The 23,228-nt window shown below is 42.2% G+C and overlaps 1 protein-coding gene across 13 annotated transcripts in view; it reads right to left on the bottom strand.

The window, feature by feature from the left end:
• Nucleotides 1–20,746, bottom strand: part of Septin11 (septin 11) — a 102,837-nt gene extending 82,091 nt beyond the window's left edge. For 12 of the 13 annotated variants that reach the window (XR_015452887.1, XR_015452888.1, XR_015452889.1 and 9 more), the window contains exon 1: nucleotides 20,586–20,741. Coding sequence is in view for 10 of the 13 variants with exons in the window: in XM_021260998.2 (XP_021116657.2) it covers nucleotides 20,586–20,612 (27 nt within the window). In the remaining 3 variants the exon portion in view is untranslated. Of the gene's footprint in view, nucleotides 1–20,585 lie in introns of all 13 variants that reach the window. The other variant, XM_004848021.4, reaches the window with a different exon arrangement.
• Nucleotides 20,747–23,228: the final 2,482 nt, after the last annotated feature.

The following is a 23,228-nucleotide window of genomic DNA, read 5'->3' as shown; positions in this document are numbered from 1 at the left end:
ATCTTCGGTACCAAAAATATAAATAAATAAATAACCAATGTTGCCTTTCAATATGCATCCAGACAGATCTGCATGAAGGCTATAGGCTATTCTTAAATTTAGTGTTCAAATTTCAGTATCTTAAGTGAGGGATCAACTTTTAAAAATCTCTCAATAATTAACATAAAAAAATAAAGCAGAGGGGACTGTGTCAGAGCATTGCCTGGGAGGCAGTCAAACAAGACCTCCAGCTCTGCCACTTTTCAGCTGGATGACTATGGGGCAAGATATTTTTAAGTTCTTTATCTTTAATTATAAAATGGAGATACTAACTATATCATATATATAATAGGCTGTTATAGTTTCAACTGAGATAATACAATGCACCTAAAAGTCTTACCCAAATTAAGAAATTCCATAATAAGCAATATTTAATGTGTTCTTTGCTATCAATTCAATGTCAATTTTGCTAGACATGTAAGTACATTTATATAAGATATACATGTAGATATCATAAACTTTTAAAATGTGAATACTTATTCTTCTCACAAATCCTGTCATCTCCACTCCCAGAGGACACAGACATCTATGAATCACCATCTATCACAGTATTATTACTTTAACTTTCACCAAGCATGTTGGCAGTTCTCAGGAAGGTAATTAAGCAATAAAAATAAAAAACTGAAAGCAACCCATTAATTTCCTCAGAAAACAGCTTCAAGCCTCATTCCTATATATATAATTTCAATTATTAGAAAAAAGAAGCCTGGGGGAAGGCCTTAAATATCAATGTTCTCTGATTAACTGAAGTAAATTATATTACACTGTCAACTCCAGTTAGTACAGTTGGAAAAACCAGGGCTGGGAATTGGGCTGAGACTAGAAACAGGGAAAATGAAAAATAAAAACTTAAACCCACTGCATGTGCTCACTTCTCAGTCCTCCAAAGTCCCCTGCTGTCAAATACTCAACCACTAAATAATGTTAACTGTGAGAACTCTTGGAGAGAATTTAGCCGATTATTAGTCTGTTCTATAATCTTCTAAATTGCTATGCCATAATAATTCTTACTGATTAAGTTCCTCCACATAGGAAGAGACCTGAGTCTGTAAATGCAGTTACTTTTGAAACAATTTTCGAATAACTACTTTGTGTCAGCCACTTTATACTGTGTTTAAAAAACAAAAATGAGTAAGGCATGAAAACTATTATAATACAACAAGGTGTCTACTTATTACAGAAGCCTAGGACAAATGGGAATTCAGAAAACTCCTAACTCTGCAGGGGGCCATGGGGGTGGGGTGGTTAAGAAGCCCAGAGACCATGAAGGATGAGTGGATGCAGAGGGCGGACGTGGCCAGGAGGAAGGCTTTCTCTGGATAATATTCAAAGACAATGAAAGGAACACACATGGGGCCCTGCAAGCAGTCTGGGCGGGGATTGTGGAAATGAAGGCATAGAGTCTCAGGAGGGCATGCATGTCACCTGGGGAGGTGAGTCTTGATGTAACCACTTTTACAGAGGAAAAAAAATTAAGTTTGCTTCTTGAATAATCTTTTTCTTTGGAAAACTTTACATCCCAACAAAAGGACCCTTTAATTCTATGGTTTATACAAAATATTACGATTTGGGTTTGTTTTGTTTTGTTTTTTATGGTACTAGGGATTAAGCCCAGGGCCTTTGCATTGAGCTACACTACCAGTCGTTTTTTAGAGACAAGGTTTCACTAAATTGTCTAAATTGGGCTTGAATTTATGATACATCTGACTTAGCCTCCAGAGTGCTGGGATTACAGGCATGTGCCACCATGCCAATTTTTTAAGAACTAAAGTAAACATTTGAATTTTAGTGAGTGTCTCTTTTTTTTTTTTGGTACTGGGGATCGAACTTTGGTCCTTGTGCTTGCAGGGCAGGCGGGAGAACCACTGAGCTAAATCCCGAGCCCTAAACATTTGAATTTTAGAGCAAATCAGAAAGGGCCTAGAAATGTCAGAAGTGAATTTCTTACTAACCCTTTGATTTAAAGTAACAGAGCAAGATAGCATTTCCAAGTTGCTGTCTGTGATGGCTCCTTGGTTGTGTTTATTCAGCTGTGGTACCCTCTGGTATCTGTAAACTGTGAAGTTGGCAGTTTGGCTTACTCCTTTTCACTGGATTTTGGGTGGACTTCTCTTTTCCAATTTCTTGGGAAAAATGAGCATGCATACATTTATTAATTTCCTTGATGCCTAAAGTCAAAGATTTATTTTAAATGGTTAGAGGCCTGAAACATGATTTAGAGGTCATATCTCAAATTTTTCTGTAACTTTCAAGTTTAGCTCAAATGTGTCTTATTTTATACTTATTTTATAAACATCAAAATGCTAAAATGTCACTTCTTTTACAAAAGTTGGTTTAGCCACATGAGTATTCTGTGGACTCAATTAGAAAACAAGCAGAAAGCCAAGTGTGGTGGCACACGCCTGTAATCCCAGCACTCCAGGAGGCTGAGGCAGGAGGACTGCCGCGAATTCGAGGCCAGCCTGTGCTACATAGTGACTTCAAGGCCAGCCTGGACTACATAGTAAGACTGTTTCAAAAAAATAAAAAGCACAAGACAAGGTCTAATGTTTCAGATACTGCTTTCCGTGGGCCCATTCATCCCCTCCCCCAAATCAGAATGAGTAGGATATACTCATTCTAATGAGTTACAATAACAAGACAATGTCTTTGAGTCTGAGATCACCAGTGCAAGCTGTAATATTAGTAGAGCATATCAAACCATTGTGCTCTTAACCAAGACTCAGCATGAGAAGCACTTCTATTTCCAACTTGCTTCTTTTAGTCTGAAAACACAAACATATCCAGCATCTGGCTGCAGCTTGGGAGTCTTTTCTTCAAGGCAGGGAGAGGTTTCCAGCCAAATATAAAATGTGAAGGGAAGACTGTTCCTCACGTGCACACAGAACCTTTAACTTTTACTCCCATGTTTCTTACTAAAAATGCTCCAGCATTAACAGTATTTGAGCATGATGAAGTGAGAGGGACTGAGAGGTTAAAGGCAATAAAAAACACCAAGGATATCTTTCATAGGAAGCCCATAATCCCAGTACTCTGGGAGCCTGAGGCAAGAGGATTGCAAATTCAAGCATAGCCTGGATTATTCAGTGATTTTAGGAGGCCCTACTTCAAAATGAGCCAGAGCCAGGCTTTTAGCTCAGTGGTGATGCCGCCTGCCTCGCAAGTGCAAGGTCCCAAGTTCCATCCCCAGTACCAAAAAAAAAAAAAAAAAAAAGAGCCAGAGATGTAGTTTAGTGTGAAGGCGCTGGGTTCAATCCCTAGCACCACACACACACAAAAAAAGACTTTATTGCCCTTTCATCAAACTATTATCTTGAATCACACGAAACTACAATTTCTGTAGATGAGAAGTGTCTAAACACCAACTATTTCATGGAGTTCAACTAACTCCTATAAAATTTTGCAGAATAGTGAGCAATTCTGTCACATCTTTTTTACTGTTGATGATCAACTGGTTTTATGCTTTTAATATTATGAGTGATTTGGAAAGAATATCAAAACTCATATAAAAACTACAGAAAGTTTACTACTTTCTAATAATTAGAAAGACAGGCTAAATCAACCTCCTACCAAGATGTTTCCTAAATAGTCTACTTACAAAACATCTGCCTTTATAGTTTTCCCAAGATTCTCAAATTGTTACCAATAGCTCCTAGAGGACACACATTTTTCTATAGCCAGGAAGAAAAGAGGAAAAGGAGGGAGATTCCTGGGTTCCTGCAGGACAGGGAAGGGTTAATAGGAATTTAAGCCACAGCTTTATTCCCAGGACTCAGTTTCCTCATCTTAAAGGAAGGCTCTGGATTAAATGACCTCTAAAAGTTCCTCCTTGGCTCTAGCACTTAACAAGGAATTTGGTAACAGGCTTTATTCTACCTATATCCACATGCATTTTGTATCATACTGGTTCCCAACTCATAAATGATTTACAGTCTATAAGAACAGCCATTAACTGTCATTGGATCTCAACCAAAATTAAAACTCCAACCCCATTCACTATATATAGTACAAGTTTTTGCAGAGGCACATTTGCCTGCCTGCCACACACTCTGAATCTCTGCTGTGCTCCTGATGTGATCTCCATGCCCTAACCCTGTTTGGAGAGATCTTGTGAAGGAAACAGTTTAAAGGTTTTGATGCTGCCATGAAGTGACCTATAAATTAGACTTCAAGCCCTTGCTTCACTTCAATTTTTAAAACAAGCACATTTTTCACACACACATACCCCAATGTTTTAATTGTTTAGATTTTAAAGGATTCTAAAAGGCATACCAAAATTTTTTTAATGGTTTCTTCACTCAAATACAAGAACAATAAATAAATTTTTCCAATTCAAATCAGATTGCAAATTGGCACTCAGCTCACAAATATGTTTATGTGACCCACATGGTATTTTTCAAATATTTGATTTAATGTTGCCAAAAATTTCAGATGGGGAAATTTCACTTCAAATTCTAAATGTACGTCTTCTCTTGCATAACTGAAAATTGTGCACCATTTCCCTAGCCAGAAGCAAGAGGTGGAGAGTACCTGCATAATTAGAGCAGTTTAACTAAAGAGATGAAAGTTTTCCTTTTTTGGTACTTTTTTCTGCCAAAAAATAAGCTAGCCAGGCATAGTGGTGCCTGTCCATACAGTATTCCCAGAGATAAGGAGGCTGAGCAAGGAAGACCAAGTTTGAGGCCAGTCTGTCAATTTAGTGAGACCCTACCACAAAATTAAAATTAATTTTCAAGGCTGGGATTTATGTACTTCAGTGATAAGAGTGCTTATCTAGCACATGCAAGGCCCTAAGTTCAATACCCAGTACCACAAAAATAAAAGAACAAAAAACAAAATAAAACAAAAAATAAGTTAAATAATAAAGCTCACCTTGCTCAAAGATGGTTTATATGTAACTCCCTTACTATCTTACCATACCATCAGTAATTTAATTCATACAGTCTACTAAAATAGTGATAAACCACTGATCATTAAATATTTTAAAGAAAATAAAGTTTGTATTTTTTATTAATGTATGACATCAAGTTAAACATTTTTCTAACTGAAATAAAGTATAAGCATTAATTGAAACCCAATGACATTATTTTCTTTCTCTGTGTTACCACTACATTTAAACTTGGTATATGATAAAAGCATCTGAAAATCAATAAACTTAATAATACATTTTTAAAATTCTGCTTTTTTATACTAATCTTGTACCCTCTTTGCTGAAAGTAGGTGCTATATTTGCCTAATCAGGTCAGTCATTTTAGAAACCTTACTAGTTTCTTGTCTCTGACCTGCATGAAAAGAACAGCATGTCCGGTTTGACAAGACCTCATCCTCAGTCTCATTATTAGCCCTACCCCAGATCAAGTGTCTCTTGTCACATGGAGACAAGAAGACTCATTTCATGGGAGGACTATCTGCAAAACTTGCACGGATCTTGATTTAATTACTGTGGTAGCATTAATACATAGGAAAGTAGTTTGGCTCCTTAGTGTTCGCTGAAGGCCCCTGTGTTGAAGGCCTTGTACCCAGCCAGCACTACTGAAAGCTTTAAGAAGTCAGGCCCAGTGGAAGGTTTTATGTCATTGGGGAACTGCCCTTGAGGGGAAGAGTGCCACCCTACGTGTTTCCTCTCCTTTTCTTTCCCATCCATAAGAGCTCTGCTCTCCTATGCACTCCCCACCATGGTGGACTGTTTCTTCACAGGCCCAAAGATAACTGGGTCAATTGATCACGTACAGGAACCTCCAAAACTGAGGGCCAAAATGAACTTTTTCTCTTTGTAAGTTGACTGCGTCAGGTATTTGCTACTGTAATGGAATGTTAACACAGGGTGCTATCCAACTATTCACTATCTCCACCAACCTTGGAATAAACTAAATAGGGCTAAACTGCATCGTCAATGATGAGATTTAACACAGATATTCCCTGTCACCCAGAAACATAGCTAACAGAAGACTAACAGAACCCAATGGGCAGACTAACTGGAATCATGATCATGTTAAAAAAAAACAAACAAACATGGGCTGAGGATTTAGCTCAGTGGTGTCACCACCTGCCTCACAAGCACAAGATCCTGAGTAGGATCCAAGGTACCAAACAAATAAACAAACAGGGCCAGGGATTTAGCTCAGTGGCACCTCTTGGTCCTAAGTTCCATTCCCATTACTGGAAAACAAACAAACAAACAAACAAACAACAGCATCCTGTTGCAGTTGAAAGCTTCCCACAGTTCAGAATGCTGACAATATAGCCCTTCTCCAAATGCATATTATCTTTTTCTATCAACAAGACAGCTTAGCCAAGTCCTAGGAACATTTCTGATGATACAAGATCCTTTAACCATCACAAATCTATTCCCCTAAATCCTGAGATCCTAAGTATAGGGTTCCAAATTTGGAATTTACATATTTTGCACTCTCTCCTAAGAAAGAAAATCATTATTCAATGACAAAAGCACAGGTACAATTCTCGTTTTACATTGTAAGAAATTCTCTGTTAATATTAGTGATCCAAGTACTATCTCCTTCAAGGTGTCCATATGATTAAAATGTCCTTACTACAAGTTTCTTTGTTATTAACCAAAATACAAAAAACAAACTGGCATTTCCCATAATAAGCTCTACCAGTAACAGACATAAAGTCTATTTGTTTTGCCCAACAGACAAAATTTCATAAGTAACTTCTTTACAATGTCAATGGCAAAAACACTTCTCCCAATGAGTATCTACAATATTGTGGTTAGATTTAGGCCCTAGCATCTGTTTCCAAGGTCTTAAGAATCTGCCTTTCTAAAAAACAAGGCAGGAGTGACTTCAAGTTTCAATCAGCAAATCGATAGGTCTGGCAGGCGTGGTACACAGAATGCCCTGGATGCTTGATGGGAGCTCAAATCAAGCTTCTCTCTGGAGCTAAGTTCCTAAGTTTTCTGAAGAGACTGGGCTAAAAAAATGATCCTTGGCTTTCTTTTTATCTTTTACAGTTTCCATGACGCTACAGTACTGCTGGTGCTCAATAAAGCTCAATAATAAAAATTGCATACGCGTAGTGTTTAATAAGTATTTTAAATTACGCATAAGCCCAAGGCCCAAGTCTAAAACACAGGTAACCAAGGTCTGGCACAGGAACTGTTCTGTCTCAAGAGTTCAATCCTGGCTTTTTATTACTGCAATGGTGGTGATGAAATAGTTGAAGCATATAGACCATCATCACAGTCTATAAATACTTGTTACACCTATCTCTGTCAAATCATACCTTTTACCATCCATATACTTCACTTTCTTTTTTTAATTACAGAGGACTTTGAAGATACTTGATTACTTCTCCTTATTCTAGATCAACAGCCAGGCTCTTAACAAAAGAGGTCAGATGGGCCTTACTCAAAAACAATCTGAAAAGGAGGGGTGGAAGGAAGATAAGAGACAGGGGAAACAGATGACGTAAGATTGGCCATGAACTGATAACTGGCCAAGATAACAGGATGCATGGGCTCAGTACAACATTCTCTATTCTTACATATGTTTGGAATTTTCATTAATAAAAAGTTTTCTGAGGCAGGGGAACAGACTCTAAATATCTCTACACTAAGGCTAGGCTATATATTATGGTAGCTGCTAGCCTCATGTGGCTGTTTAAGTGTAAATTCATTAAAATTCCTTTTTCATTTATTTACTTATTTAGTGGGGCTGGGGACAGGATTCAGGGCCTCATGCATGCTAGGAAAGTGTTCTACCACAAGGTAGCCCAAAATTAAACACAATAAAAATTTTGGTTCCACAGCTTTATCAGTTATATTTCAAGGGTTCATTAGTTACATATGGATACCATACTGGACAATACAGTAGAAGTACATTTCTCATCATCACAGATGATGCTACAGGGCAGCATTGCTCTGCAGCCCAGGCTGGTATCTCCACTTCAAAAGCACTTGAAGAGGGTGTAACCAACAGTCAGAAGACTTGACCTTGAGATCACCACTGTTTACCTTGGGCCAGTCTGAGTCCCAATCCATCAAAGAAGGGCTGAAGGTGTTGGGTCAAAAACAGTATCTAACTGACTCACAAAGGTGTTGTGAAGATAAACTTTTACCCACTGAAATCTAATCAGAAGAAAAACACGTGGAATTGCTCAATTTCAATTAGGAAATCACTAAGGTGTACAATAAGTGGCAAAACCAATGTGCAAACTTGCAATCACATTCCAAAAGTATATTTCAAGACAAAAAAAAAAAACCTGAAAATGACTCCAGTTTTAGTTTGAGAAGTAGACAAATCACACATTTCAACATCCAATTTGTCTTCTCCTCCTACTTCCTTTATTTGTAATAGAAAAATAACTTTTACTTGCTTTTTTAACACTTAATTTTCTCATGTTTAAGATTAAAACTGAATGATGGAAAACTGGCCAAGGTTGATAGCTGGAATGCACCATTTAGGCCAAACAGCCAAGGCACCTGAATGAATGCAAAAACCCTGCCAGGCTAACAACCGAGACTGTGGTTTTCATCTGCATGAGACAGTCTTATTCCCAGACATAGCAAGTATAGAGAATCTCAAAGAATTTAATTTCTTTTCTTTCCTGGTTTTTTTTTTTTTTGAGACAGGGTCTCACTGCATAATCCACCCCTTTAACTCACTATAGAGGCCAGGCTGGCCTCAAACTCAAGGCTAACTTCCTGACTCAGCCTTCCAACATGCTGGGATTATAGGGATGCACCACCACATCTCAAAGAAAGAATTTAAAAGACTACTAATCTTTAAAAAATAAAATTTAAAAAAAGACTACTAATCTTGCCTTTCCAAAATGAAATTATTCTGCATACAAAATAATATTTCCATTTATCCCAGAATAATCTAAGATAAATTGATTAAACGGGTAGTATTTCTAGCAGCCTTTCATCATTAAATCTGGTTTCAGAAAAAAACAAAACTATGATAATCATTTACATCATGGTGTAGGAAAAGTTAAATAAGCCAAGTGAGAAACATGCATCTCAAGCCAGGGCAAACCAGAACTTAGCCCCATGCATGTGGAGAAAGCTGCACACACACACAGTGAGCCTCCACCAAGGGTCATGGGCTGGACTGAGAGAGCAAGGGAGCAAAGTTGAGAGGGCGGCTGTTTTATTAAGTGTGCATCCCTTCATCCAAAGCTGTTAGAACAGGACTTGGGGAATTTATCTTGGGAAGTATTTAAAGACTGGGATTTTTAAAACAGTAATCATTGAGCAAAAGTTTTTTCATCATAATGGTTGAGAGAAATTTCAATAAGGGTGTATTCCCAGTGTAAACCCACAGACAAAATCTATAATTGCCAGTTTGTTTCTTTAAAGGGAAGAATTTAAAAGTACTTTCATCAATGTAATCTGAGGGCAGACTTTTTAGATCCTTATATTTTTTTTCTCCAGCTTTGTACAATTATCTCACATTAAATTCCCAGGCTTTATTTTAGCAAAATTCTCACCTTTACCAAATCTTTCCAAAGCATTTAATTTAGAAATCATTTGTTTTTCACACTTACATCTCATACACTTACAGAACACAAAATTGAATTATGCAAGTATGATGATTTCTACAACTGGTGTAAGTAGGTTTGCAAACAGAAAACTGATCCAGTAAGAAGACAATTCTGTTGCAGGTATAGAAATATGTGTGCCCTAGAATAAAATACAAGTCTAGCAGTCAAAAGCACTTGGAATGCTGTGGCAGTCAGCATGTTTTGTAGAGGGAATGGAGAGTGCAAATTAATCTGGCAGAGACTGAAAACATTCCCTTCAGATTCTAATACAACTTTCCAGTTCCCTGTAGTGTGCCCTTTTTATTCCTGCCTTAAACAAGAAGAATAAATGTCCCATGGTAAGCTGGGAGGAAAGAAAGTTGGAAATCACCTTTTAATTACTCCTCAAATTTTAAAGGCAGAAAAGAAGGGAAATGAAACGGGCCCCACCCTTTCTGAATGCTGAGCCAAGTTCCAGACATTTACTATCCAAGAACAAGGCCAGTTCTGAACACTGGTTAAAAGAGCTGAACAGGACTCTGCCAGTTACAGAGGCCAAACTAGTTACTGGGAGTCCCAACATAAAAGATCCTCAAATATCAGACTGGGTAAAGCACAATCAGAAATGAGTTAAGACATGAAGTAGGAATGACAAACAAGTCTCAGTAACTAACCCCTAAACTGAAGCTTTATTTTAAGATCTCTGAATCTTAATCATGGGGCCATCCATTTGGTTCTGATTCTAATTTGTGGTGTGCTGGGTGTGAGAAGAAAAAGGGTATTGATTGACACCTTCACTCCTACGTTCAGTATGCTGGAGCTCAATGTTTGCTGACTTGAATAGGAAATAGAAAAAGCCATTGAGGAATTAGATAGAATACAAGTTCTTCAAAGAGAATAACTAGCAACATTTAGAAGCATCCCCATAAATCTCCATTCTATGAAGTCAGAGTGGCACCACCACCACTACCCCCCTCCCCCACACACACTCGCCTTTGCAGGGATATAACATCCAATTTAGATGCAGGTTTTCCTCCACACAGCCTAAAAGCCAGCTTGGGACTGCAGCTAGTGACAACTATTAATAATCTCAATGGCTGAAGCCTTAATTTTCTGACTTAAGTTCACAAAATACCTTAGAATTTTAGTTTTGGAATGGAACAAATTTGACTTCTTTAGTAAGCTCTGGAATAAAACTGTGCTTCAACCTCTAGGCACCCAACATTCCCTCAGGGAGGGAAGGGTGATTAACAAACTGATCCAGGCTGGAAAAAGACCCTGAAAGGGGCACAGAGGAGCAGACTGCTGAACAATCCTGGGTACCAGTTTTAGACTGTCCACACACACAACAGAAATCAAACCGAACAACGAAAAGATTGAGAACACATCCTCAAAATTCCTCTACATTAGTTAATTAAGGTTGTTTCAAGAATTAGCTCATTTTAGAGGCCTGGGATGTAGCTCAGTGGTTCCGCTGCCTGCCTCAGAAGCGCAAGGTCCCTAGTTCGATTCCCTGGTACCAAAAAAAAAAAGAATTACCTCATTTTATGCCAGGCATGGTGGCACACCCATGTAATCTCAGCAACTTGGGAGACTGAGGCAGGAGGATCATCATGAGTTCAAGGCCAGCTTGGGCTACATAGTGACTTCAAGGCCAGCCTGAACTAACAGTGGCACCCTGTCTCAGAAAACCAAAACAAAATTACTTCATTTTCCCACTCTGCACAGGCAGAACAAGCTCAAAATTTTCTCTGTTTTCAAAACATTTTAAGCTTTGGCCCAAGTTCATAGCTCATATGCCAAAACCACAGTTTCCCCATTTACTCTATATCTAGTTCCTAGATTTAAAAAAATAATAACTAATTTGAAATGAATAAATTTTAACTTACAAAGTACATACTATATGCTCAAAAACAAGCCCTTCTATCCTAAGAAATATACTTCTATTCCATAGAATTAGAAATTAAAATTATAGAAAAGTTTAGGTGAGCCAGGGATTTAGCTCAGTGGTGCTGCCACCAGCCTCAAAAGCACAGAGCCCAGAGTTTGATCCCCAGTATCAAAAAGAAAAAGAAAAAAAAATATTCCTACAGAAATCTTTGCCAGGGATTTAGCTCAGTGGTTCTGCAGCCTGCCTTGAAAGCGGAAGGTCCCAAATTTGATCCCCGGTGATGCATCCCATTTTCTTCCTCTTCTGAATACGGTTTTTATAAAACTTTCAAGTCTGCCCTTCAACAAATAGTATGGAAAAACTAAGCGGTTTTGGCCTTTTTTAAACATCTAAAATAGCTCATAATCTTTTATTTTTATAAGGTTAAAAGAAACACCTCTAAACCAGAAAACAAGTTGTTCTTCATCCACATTTCCCCAAAACAAAAGGGCTTGCAACAAGGACTTGTGTAAGTGTATTTGGGGGCACATCAAGGGGAAAACAAATGGGGACTGGGAAATGGGAAGAGGAAGGAGGAAAAACCATTCTTAGGAGGATTATGGAACTGATCAGCTCCTCGGGCTGCACCTGGGGCCCATATGGGACCCTCAGAAGCCCGTACCCTGTCTAACCTAGTGAGACAAAAGAGAGGAAGCATTTACTCACCAGCCCCATCAGTCAAGGGCTACCCAAAGGGATGGTAACCTCCAGACATGCATGTAGGTTAGAAGGGCTAAGCAGAGATGCCTGGGGCCAAAAGTGGACCTCTGAGGTCTACAGATACCTAAAGTCCACTCGGCAACAGCTGGAATAAAATGGTGAACTATTAGGATGTGGGGCCAGCATGAGCGGACCTGAAGGATGAATTTTGAGTCCTTCAGCCAAATGTTCATAGTGGGAGGGGGCATAGGAGTCCCTTCTGGTAAGTCTGGTGGTAGACTAAGAATGCATGAATGTGGCCAAGGTCTGGCAGAACATATTGCTTATGTAATGAGGCTTTGTCTGTTTTTTACTCTTCATAACTATATGGGCTAATTCCTCTTTATTTGAAAAAGACAACAAAGCTGAGTGGGGCAGAGCACTTGGTGTGTCACAATATAACCACCAGTATAGGACACCCAGATGGAGGGTAGAGTATCTGACATACACCTGGGCACTCAGGTTAGAAAGTAGAGACCCTAGGCTGAAAGCACAGTATACAGATGGGGAACTGCTCAGTTCCTGCTGGAGTGTGTGGGTTGGCAGTTCGGGTTTGAACCCAGTTTTCCGAAGAAAACCATTATTATTTTAACATTTATTTCCCCTAGGTAACTTTCTTTTTTCTTTTCCTTTTCTTTTGAGACAGGATCTCGCTAAGTTGACTGTGCTGGCCTCAAACTTGGAATCCTGCCTCAGCCTCCCCAGTAGCTGGAATTATAGGCACCTGGCTTGGTCACTGCAGACCAATGTTCCAGTGTCAGTGTAAACCCTCTGTGTGTACTAACTCATTCAAAGTGTAACTCTGTAAAGCAGGCGCCATTGCTATCTTACAAATGAGAGAGGTAACTTGCCTTAGGTCAGAGAGCTTGCTAAAAGGCAGAGCTGATACTCTTAACTTCAGAGCCCATATTCTTAACCAAAATGCTATGCACTGCTGCCTCTTAGCAGAGAGAAACAGGCAAGGGAAGGAAGGGCACCAGCTAAGGTGTCTGCACCAAGAAGGCTGGGGAAGGTCTGATTTGGAAGCACCCCATGGGAAATAATTCCCTCAAGCATCTTGAAGTCCTCTTGGCCTCACAATCACTTCCCAGAGAGTACAGTCCCAGGCTGAGGCCACCAGAGAGCGGCAGAGAAGGTCTTTCAGAAGGTCACCCCATCACCTCTTTGGTAATGAAACCCCTGGCTGCTTATCATAGGGGAACAACAAGCAAACATATCTTGCCTTCAGTTCATTCTGGCTGCTGGCGCAATATCAATCTCAACAGAATTCAGCCTCACTGATGGAAGGTCTGAGACTTTAGTTACAAACCCAAGCTTCCCCACTAATAGGCTGAACAACTTCAAGTCTTATCATCCCATGTTCTTTTTTGGGTATTTTGAAAGGATATAGGGACATAATTGTCAAATTGTAATTTGAATAGATTAAAAATCGGGCAGGGGATTTAGCTTAGTGGTTCCAGCGCTTGCGCCTGAAGGTCCTGGGTTTGATCCCGGATTGGGGGGGGCGGGGGGAATCAAGATGCTACACTGGGTGTGGTGGCACATGCTTGAAATTCCAGCTCTTGGGAGGCCATGGCAGGAAGACTGCAAGTTTGAACCCACCCTGGGCAATTTAGAGACTTAGTAAGGTCTTGTCTCAAAATAAAAAATAAAAAGGGGTGGAGATGTAGCTCAGTGTAAAGGCCCTGGGTTCAGTACTTGGTACTGAAAAAAAAGTCAAGTCTCTGACCTTCCTGTGCACAAAGGTTTTTAGTCAAACTTTTTTTTTAATTTCAAAAACAAGTCAGAATAAATTTTAATGGTCACCCTTAATGAGAGTCACAAAACTTATAATGGTATGAAAACAGTACACAAAGCAATGAAAAAGCCTTAAGTTTTAAGGAAACTGTCTTTTAACCCATTTTTTCCTACTCTTCTAGGGTCCAATGGGGTTTGTTTGTTTGTTTGTTTTTGGTACTGGGGATTGAACTCAGGACCTTTCGCTTGCCAGGCAGGCGGCTGAACCACTGAGCTAAATCCCTGGCCCTCCAATGAGTTTTTAATTTCCTTTTTGGACAACCCTGGCTTGCCACTTGAAACCCAAGGTGCTACCAAGTCCAAAGTGAGAACTACCATCCTTCCCCAGCCCCACCTATAAGGATTCAGTTGCTTTAGATCCTAAAAAGAATTTCCAGTTCTGTAGGAAGAGCTCAGGAAGACCCACTGGCACCTGTTGTCACCAGACCTCTCCTCCTTTTCAGTGTCCTACCTCAGTTCTCATTTTACCTATTCTTTGAGGGCTCACTTTAGTCAAGAAAGGTATCAATTTCCCTGGTCCTTTTTCATTCATCCTGTGCGGTAATGAATTTTGAGAATCAATACTCTGCAAATTTTCATTGTCATATGTTGGCCAATCCCAAGAATCAAAGATATTTATAGACTAGGGGCAAAGGGTAGATAGGCTATTAAATATTTAAGAATAATACAGTGAATGCAGGGCTGAGGGTGTTACTCAATGGTTGAGCACCGGCCTGTTTAGCATGTGGAAGGTCCTGGGTTGGATCCCCAGCATGAAAGAAAGGAAGAGAAGGAAGGAAAGAAAAGAAAGAAAAAGGGCCAGGGATTTAGCTCAGTGGTTCCGCCGACTGTTTTGCAAGCATAAGGTCCTGAGTTCGATCCCCAGTACCAAAAAAAAGAAATAAAAAGAAAAGAAAGAAAAAGAATAGAAAAGGATATATCGCATGATCATGATCCTCACTCACACCTGTCCATTCTCTACCCAGCCATGAAAGGCTTGCCTGGGTGCCATCCCCCCTCCCTCCAAGAGCTCTTTGCACACACTGTTCTTAGAACAGCTATTTCACATCTACCTCTCCACTCACTCTCCTTGCTCAGATCTATCACTTACTCATCCTTCAGGAAGATTTCAAGAGACCATCAGCACCTACACATAAAGCTGAATGAGAACAGATGGGATAGAAAGCCAAGAATAACTTTTTTTTTTTTCAACTTCTAACCTATGTAATATTATTGACTATGTTTCTGTAAGAAAAAAAGAAACTACAAAGAAAATGGTATTTTTCCCAAAGGAATGTTACTAATTAAAAACAAAAAGGTAATTTTATGGATATTTTTATTTCCTTGTGCACAGTAATAATCAGCCAAGAACAAAAATTCCACTTACTGGATGTCAAAAGTTGTTTTTTTGTTTTTTGTTTCTGGAGCATGATATATATCTCCTACCCTTCCACCTCAGTCTGTTCCCTCTCAACATGTCACACTCGGCCCACAGGGTCAGCAGGTATACGGAGGGTGCCTGCACAACCAGGCTTCCTGCATCATTTGACTTGAGCAGTGTACACTCACTGCCACAGACCCTAAAACAAAGAGACTGTAGTACCCTGGCTATGGCTATATCAGGGAAAAGACTCCTGATTTCTCTCAGATCAGACCTCAGAAGAGGTAAATTTTATCACCTACCAAAAGCCCATGTATTGTTCTTATGTTCACAGCACTGTACTGACAAACTGCCACCATGCCCTGAGGGAGTAATACTGTTCTGCTGGAAGGAGTTTTCTGCCAATCTAGATTTCACACACACACACACACACACACACACACACACACACACAAAGAGGATTATATTGTTATATTGTAAAGCACAGTTTTCCTTGGGGAAAAGGATAGAAGCTTTAGCTCTATTGGGTCTTTTTTTTTTTTTTTTCCAGTACCAGGATCAAACTCAGGACCTTGCACCTGTGAGGCAGGCACAATGCCACTGAACTAACCGGCCCTTCTACTGGGTCTTTGTTTAAATTAATAGTTCCGTTTTGCTGACCCTACTTGAGACAGGTCTAGCCAAGGCTATGAAAGACAGCCCAATAAAATGATAAAATCCAGAAAGAGCCTCAACCCCATGTTTAAGTTCCTATGGGGAGATGGGGGATGCACAGAAAACTCTTCCACCTGTTTCAGAGTCTAAACCCAAAGATCATATCAGTGACATATCACCAGAGGGAGTAAACACTTGGTCTCTGGGCAATCCATCAAAGTAGACCTTTCAAATCATGCCAACAGTGAAGTCCCAGACCATTCATTCCTTATTCTGGCCACAGACAAGAGGGTGGCCCTAAGCATTTGCTTCCTCCATTATGAGTGTTCCAATGGTCAGACAGGGCCTATCTTGGCTCATAGCTTGGCTTCTAAGTAATAACATATAAAACGGGTTATGCTTGCTGAAGTAGAACTCAAAATGTTGATGGAAATACACTAGCCATTTAAGAGCTATTATATTAAGATGGTGGGATCTGAGTATTTTTGTTCTTTTAACCAGCTCCTTGGATTTTTCACTGGAGTGTAAACATATTTTTAAAGATAATTTAAAAGATTTAAAAAATAATCTAGTACTCAAAAGATTTAAAAATACTTCTTGCATTCCTTAATAATTGCTTACAGAACCTCAATGTATATAATTTAAATCACTGGTTAAAGTTTTAATTTTTAAAAACCACCCGCTATATGTCAACCCCTTTATTGCTTAGATGACCCTTCCCTGGACCTTTCTGAGCTCCATTCATCATCTTCCAGACACATCAGCCACAGCCCTCCATCCACATCCACAGGTCACAGAAATGTCAGTTTCCTAACATGGTGTTATGTTGTATCTAGATGTCCCCCCAAAGTCTCATGCAGTCATAGGTGGGATTTTTTCAGAGGTGGCTAGATCTAGTGGGACACTGGGATTGATTCATGGTGCAATACTAGAATCAAGAGCATTAGGATTAAGGGTCTGAGTGCTACCTGCCCTAAGTAGCCTGGATAAGATATAAGGGACAGAAAGAGCTGTGGTCATCTGTTGTTGCTTTGCTACCTTCTGCCTGACGTAAACTGTTCTCTGTAATGCCACCCTGCCTTGGACCCAGATGATTATGGACTGAAACCTCTACAAACTGTGAGCTAAATAAACCTTTCCTCCTTTAACTTTGGGCGTCTGGTATTTTGTCTCAGCAATAAGAAAAGTAACTAAAACACATGGGAATGTAACATTCCATTGTCAGTACTTTCTCACACAGTGAAAACTCCACTCCCCAAAGACAGACAAGTACTTTACTTGCATTTAGGAACTGTCTACAGTGATCCCCAGACAGATAAGGCCCTTTACCTGAATCACTTAACTCTTTGCTTAACAAGTACCCAAGATCCTTTCTCCCTAATAGTTTACAAACTCCACTGAAGCTTCTTATTTTAATACTTGAAGACACTAAATATCTCAGAAAATAAAAGCTCCTGGTAAGGACTTCACTGCTGTATCCAACTAACACCTAGAACAGTGTCTGGCACATAGCAGATGCTCAACAAACAGTGTTAAATGAGCAAATGGTGCATCTGGTCTTCTACCTCTTTTGAGTAAAGAGAAAAAACAAATTTCTTGAAGGATATCATAGAAAAAAATTTCTACCACTGGAAAAATTTAAACACACATTTATTAGGAATAAAGTAAGAAATACTGCACTGGAGAGAAAACTGAATCAAATGACCTCTGAAGTTCTTTCAACTTCCAGAATCTAAAACCGATGAATACCTGCTCACCTTAAGAGGGAGAAGGGTCAGCTACATAAAGCCTAATTCCCAGGTAGAGTAATTGCCACGTGCTGTTTTAAAATGCAATAGCTGTCCTGAGTTGCAGATGCAAAAATACTAATTCATCCAAAATGTAGGTACATCCCTAGAGGGAAATGCTCTAGCTAATCATCAGTCACACTGTGGGAAGAGCACATGTGTTCCAAGGTCTTCTCTGGTCCAAGCCCTTGCCTGCAGGGGTGGGGAAATGGAGAAGCTACAGATGGAGATTACAAATGGAATAAAGAGTATCGTATTAAACTGAAGCTTTCCTCTTGCAGTCAACAATATAGGCACTTAAGAAATATATATTAATTTAGCCTTGGGGTTTAAATGGTCATAACCAAATATAGTCACTTCACAAGACAGAAAATACCGTAAGTATTTATGCCCTTAAAATGTTGTATTTACCTTGAATATCATCACACTAAGATGACTAAAATTGAGGACAAGTCATTCAGATTTCATTTTTCTTCAATCTGGATAGGAGAGGTAATTTATAGAGAAATGAGCTATGTTTATGTTTCCTTAAACAACTTTTAAAAATTTTTAATTAATTCCAAAGGAGTAAGTAGGGCAACTCCATTCACATATAAATCAACTTTAGAGGGATTTCCCCCGCCTCATAAAAAAAAAAAAAAAACTTTCCTTTACTTCAAATCATAAAATAACTAAGGGAACTAGAGGCAGTGAATTCTAACAAGAAAGACTCATGTCCATCCCTTCGAGCTGAGTTTACAGACTCTTCTAAATTCTTTGAGGTTGTTTTGAAGACAAAACTGCAGAGACCGCAATTAAGAGAGCAGCCACATAAACAAAGTGAAACAGTTCAACAATTTCTTGCAAATGTGATCGCACATTTTTTTTTGCAGCGCATGAAAAGATTTTTTAACTCTGTAGTCGATTCTCTGATCACTCATACAACTCGACAAAAAATCTTGTTCTCACCATTTTAAATATTTTAATCCTAATTCCAGAGACAACAGGGATGTGCAAAAAGCAGTAACTTCCTTTGTATACATATACTTTTAACAAAATCTCTATTATCTAAATGGGAAAGGTCTTACACAAGAATTCGTTTGATAGCCAGGTGTGATGGCACAGACGTGTAATCCCAGTCTGGAGGCTGAGGCAGGAGGACTGCAGGTAGTTTGAAGTCAGCCTGAGCAACACAGTGAGTTCAAGACCAGCCTAAACTACATAGCAAGACCCTGTCTTAAAAAAAAACCAAAGCAAAAAAAAGTCCTTAGGATTAAGCTCACATCTGGCTGGCAGATCTAGTGTTAAATATAATTATGGCCACACAACTAAACTTTAAATCCACATATTGTTCCTATTTAACTGACATATATGAACTAATTTATAGAAAATGTGCAGCAAATTATTTCTTCCATCTCCCCTAGTCAAGAATACACCCGCAATAGGTGTTACTAAAATCAGCACCCCACAGAATATTTGCATTCCCAGACGCCTGCCAATGTATCTAAAGCAGATACTTGTTATTTCAGTTGTCTGAATCTGTGTGCTGATAATAAGTAGTGTTGGTAGGAGTAGTAATTTGGCCAGATAAACTTCATCTCTATGAACCTCAGTTTCCTCACTAGAAAATGCAAACTCCCCCAGTAACAACAATCTATGACCACTAAATAGCAAGAACATAATTTGTAAGTGGAAACCATAATTTTTTAAGAATGGTATTAAATAGTTACGATTAAAAGGCCTAGAAGACCCACAGCTCTGTGTCTGAAAAAACACCTAGGTAGCAGAATTACCAAGCCCAGGTAGAAGTCGCAGAGGTCGGGACCTCTGGGCAGGGGGCACAAAAAAAGAATAAATCTGGGGCGGAGGGCGAAGGGCACTGAGTTTGAGGGCACAGACTGCTTTCCCGATCTGGCTGGAGGACCCAGAGCTTCCAGCATCTCCGTGGGACTTGTGTCTGTCCGACAGAGTCTCTTAAGGCATCACTTGGGCGAAGGGGAAGAAGCGAAATGGGAAAGGAGGTGGCAGCGGGAAGGACCCCGCCCGAGAGGCCCGCAAAGCCGACGAGGCGAAAGTGGACTCAACACCGACGAAGAAAAAAGGGAAAGGGGAAGAAAGAGGACTCCGCCTTTTCCACCCGGCTGGGCTCCTTTCAATGGGAAGGGAGGCTGCCCCCGCCCCTCCCCTCGGCCTTTCCTCGGGGACGGCGAACAGCCTCTGAGCCCTAAGCTCAGAGTCCAGCCCACGCCGGCCAGGCCCGCGGCCCACGAACGTGGGGCAGAGCATCCCCTCGTCCCTCTCCCCGCGCGGGCCGCCCCATTCTCCACGCTCCGGCCCCGGGTCCCACCCACGGCGACAAGGGAGCCTTTAGAAACTTTTGTGTGGGGAGTGTGTGTATGTGTATGTGTCTGGGGCTTTGTCCCCAACCTGGGCAGGGCTGGGTCGCCCAGGCTGGTGCCTGAAGGTGTCCGGGATCTCACAATGCACCGGAGAAGCCACCACGGAAACCCCAGCCCTCTGACCCGCGCCTCCAGCCCTGGGACCCGGCGTCTCCGCTCTCTCAATTCCCACGCCCTGATGGCCTGGGGAGCCGGCCTCACCAGTCACGCGGGAAACGGCGCGCGCGGGGACAGGGAGGCGGCTGGCAATCGCCCTGGCTCAGAGGACCCTTTTCTAGGGAACACGCAGAAGGGTCCCTTTCTCCCAAGTCCTCAGGAGAAGGGTGCGGCGCTGCCACACACAGCTGCACCCGGCCGGAGCGGAGCCTCTGGAAGCTCATCCTCCCCAAGCCGCAGACGCGCACCCCCAGCCGCGCTCACGCCCCCGCACGCACGCGGAGCCCACACGCACTCACCGACGGCCTCCCCACAGCCACGGCCATCGCAGCGCCCGGCCGCTCCCCGCAGACTCCTGCTGGACTCCCGCGCCTCTCCGTCAGGGCCACACTACATTCGCACTCGGCTTTCGCGCGCGGCCAGCGGCATCTGCTCCGCGCGCCGACGCCCTCCCTTTTTATGGGCGCAACATGGCCACCCGCCGGGGTGGAACCAAGTGCCTCCGCCGGAGGGGGGTCAGGCTCGCGCCGGACCCGACAGAGGACGAGTGGCCTGGTTCCAAAGAGGTTTGCAGGCCGTGCCATGGGGCTCTTACTCTCTGAACTCTCCCGCCCACCTCTTGGCGACCCTGTCATGCACCACCGAGATGCCCTTGGCCTGAGACCTGGCCGCCACCCCCGCTCCCCTGCATGGTGGAGACCGAGTAAAAGCCCAGCCCCGGGCCCCGGCCCCGCCCCAGCCGTCAGTGAGCGGTGCGTAGCGGGCGGCTGGGCAGCTGGAGAGCGGGAGGAGGGAGGCTAGGGCCGGACTCTGCGCGGACTGGTGCGGGAAGGTTGCCCTGCGCACGGCATGCCCCTCCCAGAAGAGCCGGAGGCCGGGTAGGGGTCGGTCGAAGTTTACTGGACGCCCCCGGGGAAGAGCTGCTGGACCATGAGCCCTCCCGCTAGCCCCGAGGCTGAGGTCGGGCGACCCAGCCGCCGCCCGTTCAAGGAAAGCAGAGGAAGACCCCCCTGCTGGGGAATTACGGCTGGGACCCGGGCTTCCCTCGGGTGTGGCCGGAGAGGTCGCATGTAGGCCCCGCGAACTGCTGGGTCCCGGGAGACCGACCCGAGGGCCTGGAGGGCTGGGAGCGTGGCGGGGCGACTTCGACCTGCCGCGTGACACCGGGGTTCCCCGCGGTGGCAACGCCCGGCACCGGCGGGGCCGCGAGGTGGGTCCTGTGCTGTGGATCCCCGCGCCCCTCCCGGGCGGCAGAGGGGGTCCCCCGCGATAGCTGGGACCTGAGGACCACTGCCAGGCGGGGGCGGGGAGCCCGTTGGTTTGAAGCTCCGGAAAAGTGTGGTGAGGCTGTGCTCGGCCCACGGATTATCCTCGGGGAAACCCAACCTGCTGAGTTGGGGCACCTCCGAGTCTGGCCTGAGACTTCAGATACCTGGGCTTCTGGAGACCTCGAGTTTGTCTCTTCTGCTAGTGTCGAGTTGGAAAGCGCCCCACTGCCTCTGGTGGGTGGACAAAGGGCTTCACCCTCCCCACAGGACAAGGGAAACACAGCCAGGGAGGGAGGGGACCTGGAGGAGAAAAAGGTGAGGGGTGCTGAATTTCTATCCCACGGACTTCAAATCTTTTGAAAATAAGGACCGTCACGTTATGCTCAACATGCAGTAAGTGCTCAGTAAGTGTTTAAGGCCGCATGTGGACGGGTGCTATGCAAAGAGAGAGGACAGAAATGCAGTACTCCCATCTGTCTCTCTGATAGGTGGACATTGTGTTTTTCTCTCCTAGGGAAGATCAGACAGGCACTGCCCAAGGATTGCCCTGTAACAATGGGGCTCCCCACACTGTCAGGGAAATGTAAGGGAAATTAAATGTCCCAGTCCCTTTTCTCTCACTGGGACAAATACGAAGCGGCCACAACTTAAAGGAAGAGAGGTTCATTTGTTTCATGTTTTCATTCCATGGTGGGCTGGCTCCAGGGCCTAGCAAAGGAAAGGTGCTTATGCCACAGGAGACAGGGAGATGGACCCAAGTTAACCTCCGAGCCCCCGCGACGGTGTCTTCCAACATCAAGTCAGCCATAGCACCCCCATGATTCAGTCACCTTCCAGAAGCCCCCAAATTAGTGCATGAGGCCTTTAGAAACATCTTTTATCTAAACCATACCACTTTGTTATATTGACAAGACCACACTGTCAAATTTCATGTATATGTTTATTTTTATTTTAAATTTTATGAATGCTTATGTTGTAAACTCAGCTCTTTAGATTATAAGAACATGAAACTTGGTAGGTGTATGAGTTCATTCTGATCACAAAAGCATAAAACCATGTAGTCCAACATCTCATTTGTTCAAAGAAACCTATTTAGGACAAAATCATTGATTATTCACCCAGCCTTGAATCTTTTTTTTTCTTTCTTTTTTGTGGTACTGGGGATTGAACCCAGGGGTGTTCTACCACTGAATTAACATCCTCAGCCCTTTTTTGTTTTGTTCTTTTTTTGTGTTTTTTGTTTGGTACAGGGGAACCCCAGCCCTTTTTATTTTTTGAGACAGGGTCTCACTAAGTTGCCCAGACTGGCTTCAAACTTGAGAACCTCCAGTCTCAGCCTCCCACAGTGCTAGGATTCAGGTGTGCACCACCATACAAAGTACTACCCCCACCTCTTTTTTGAGAGGGAATGGGTAAGCAAGCATATTTAATAAAAATACACCATAATTACTTTTGTCCAAAGGAGGCTATTTCAAGTATGTCAGCTCTCAACATGAAGTAATGTGTGACCTTCAGCAAGTTACTTAACCTTTCAGTGCTTCAATGTATCCCCCACCCCCTTCCACCCCTCTTGTTTTTTTGAGACTAGTTCTGGCTGGCCTTGAACGCACAGCAGTCCTCCTGCCTTAGCCTCCTGAGTGCAGGGGTTATAGGCATACAGTATCACACCCAGCC

Source organism: Heterocephalus glaber, unplaced genomic scaffold (genome assembly GCF_053883595.1).
Source record: "Heterocephalus glaber isolate CG9 unplaced genomic scaffold, H.glaber_assembly_v1.0 deba00001454, whole genome shotgun sequence".
Taxonomy (NCBI): domain Eukaryota; kingdom Metazoa; phylum Chordata; class Mammalia; order Rodentia; family Bathyergidae; genus Heterocephalus; species Heterocephalus glaber.
Note: the sequence above shows the minus strand (reverse complement) of the source record. Positions and strands in the feature narration are given on the sequence as shown.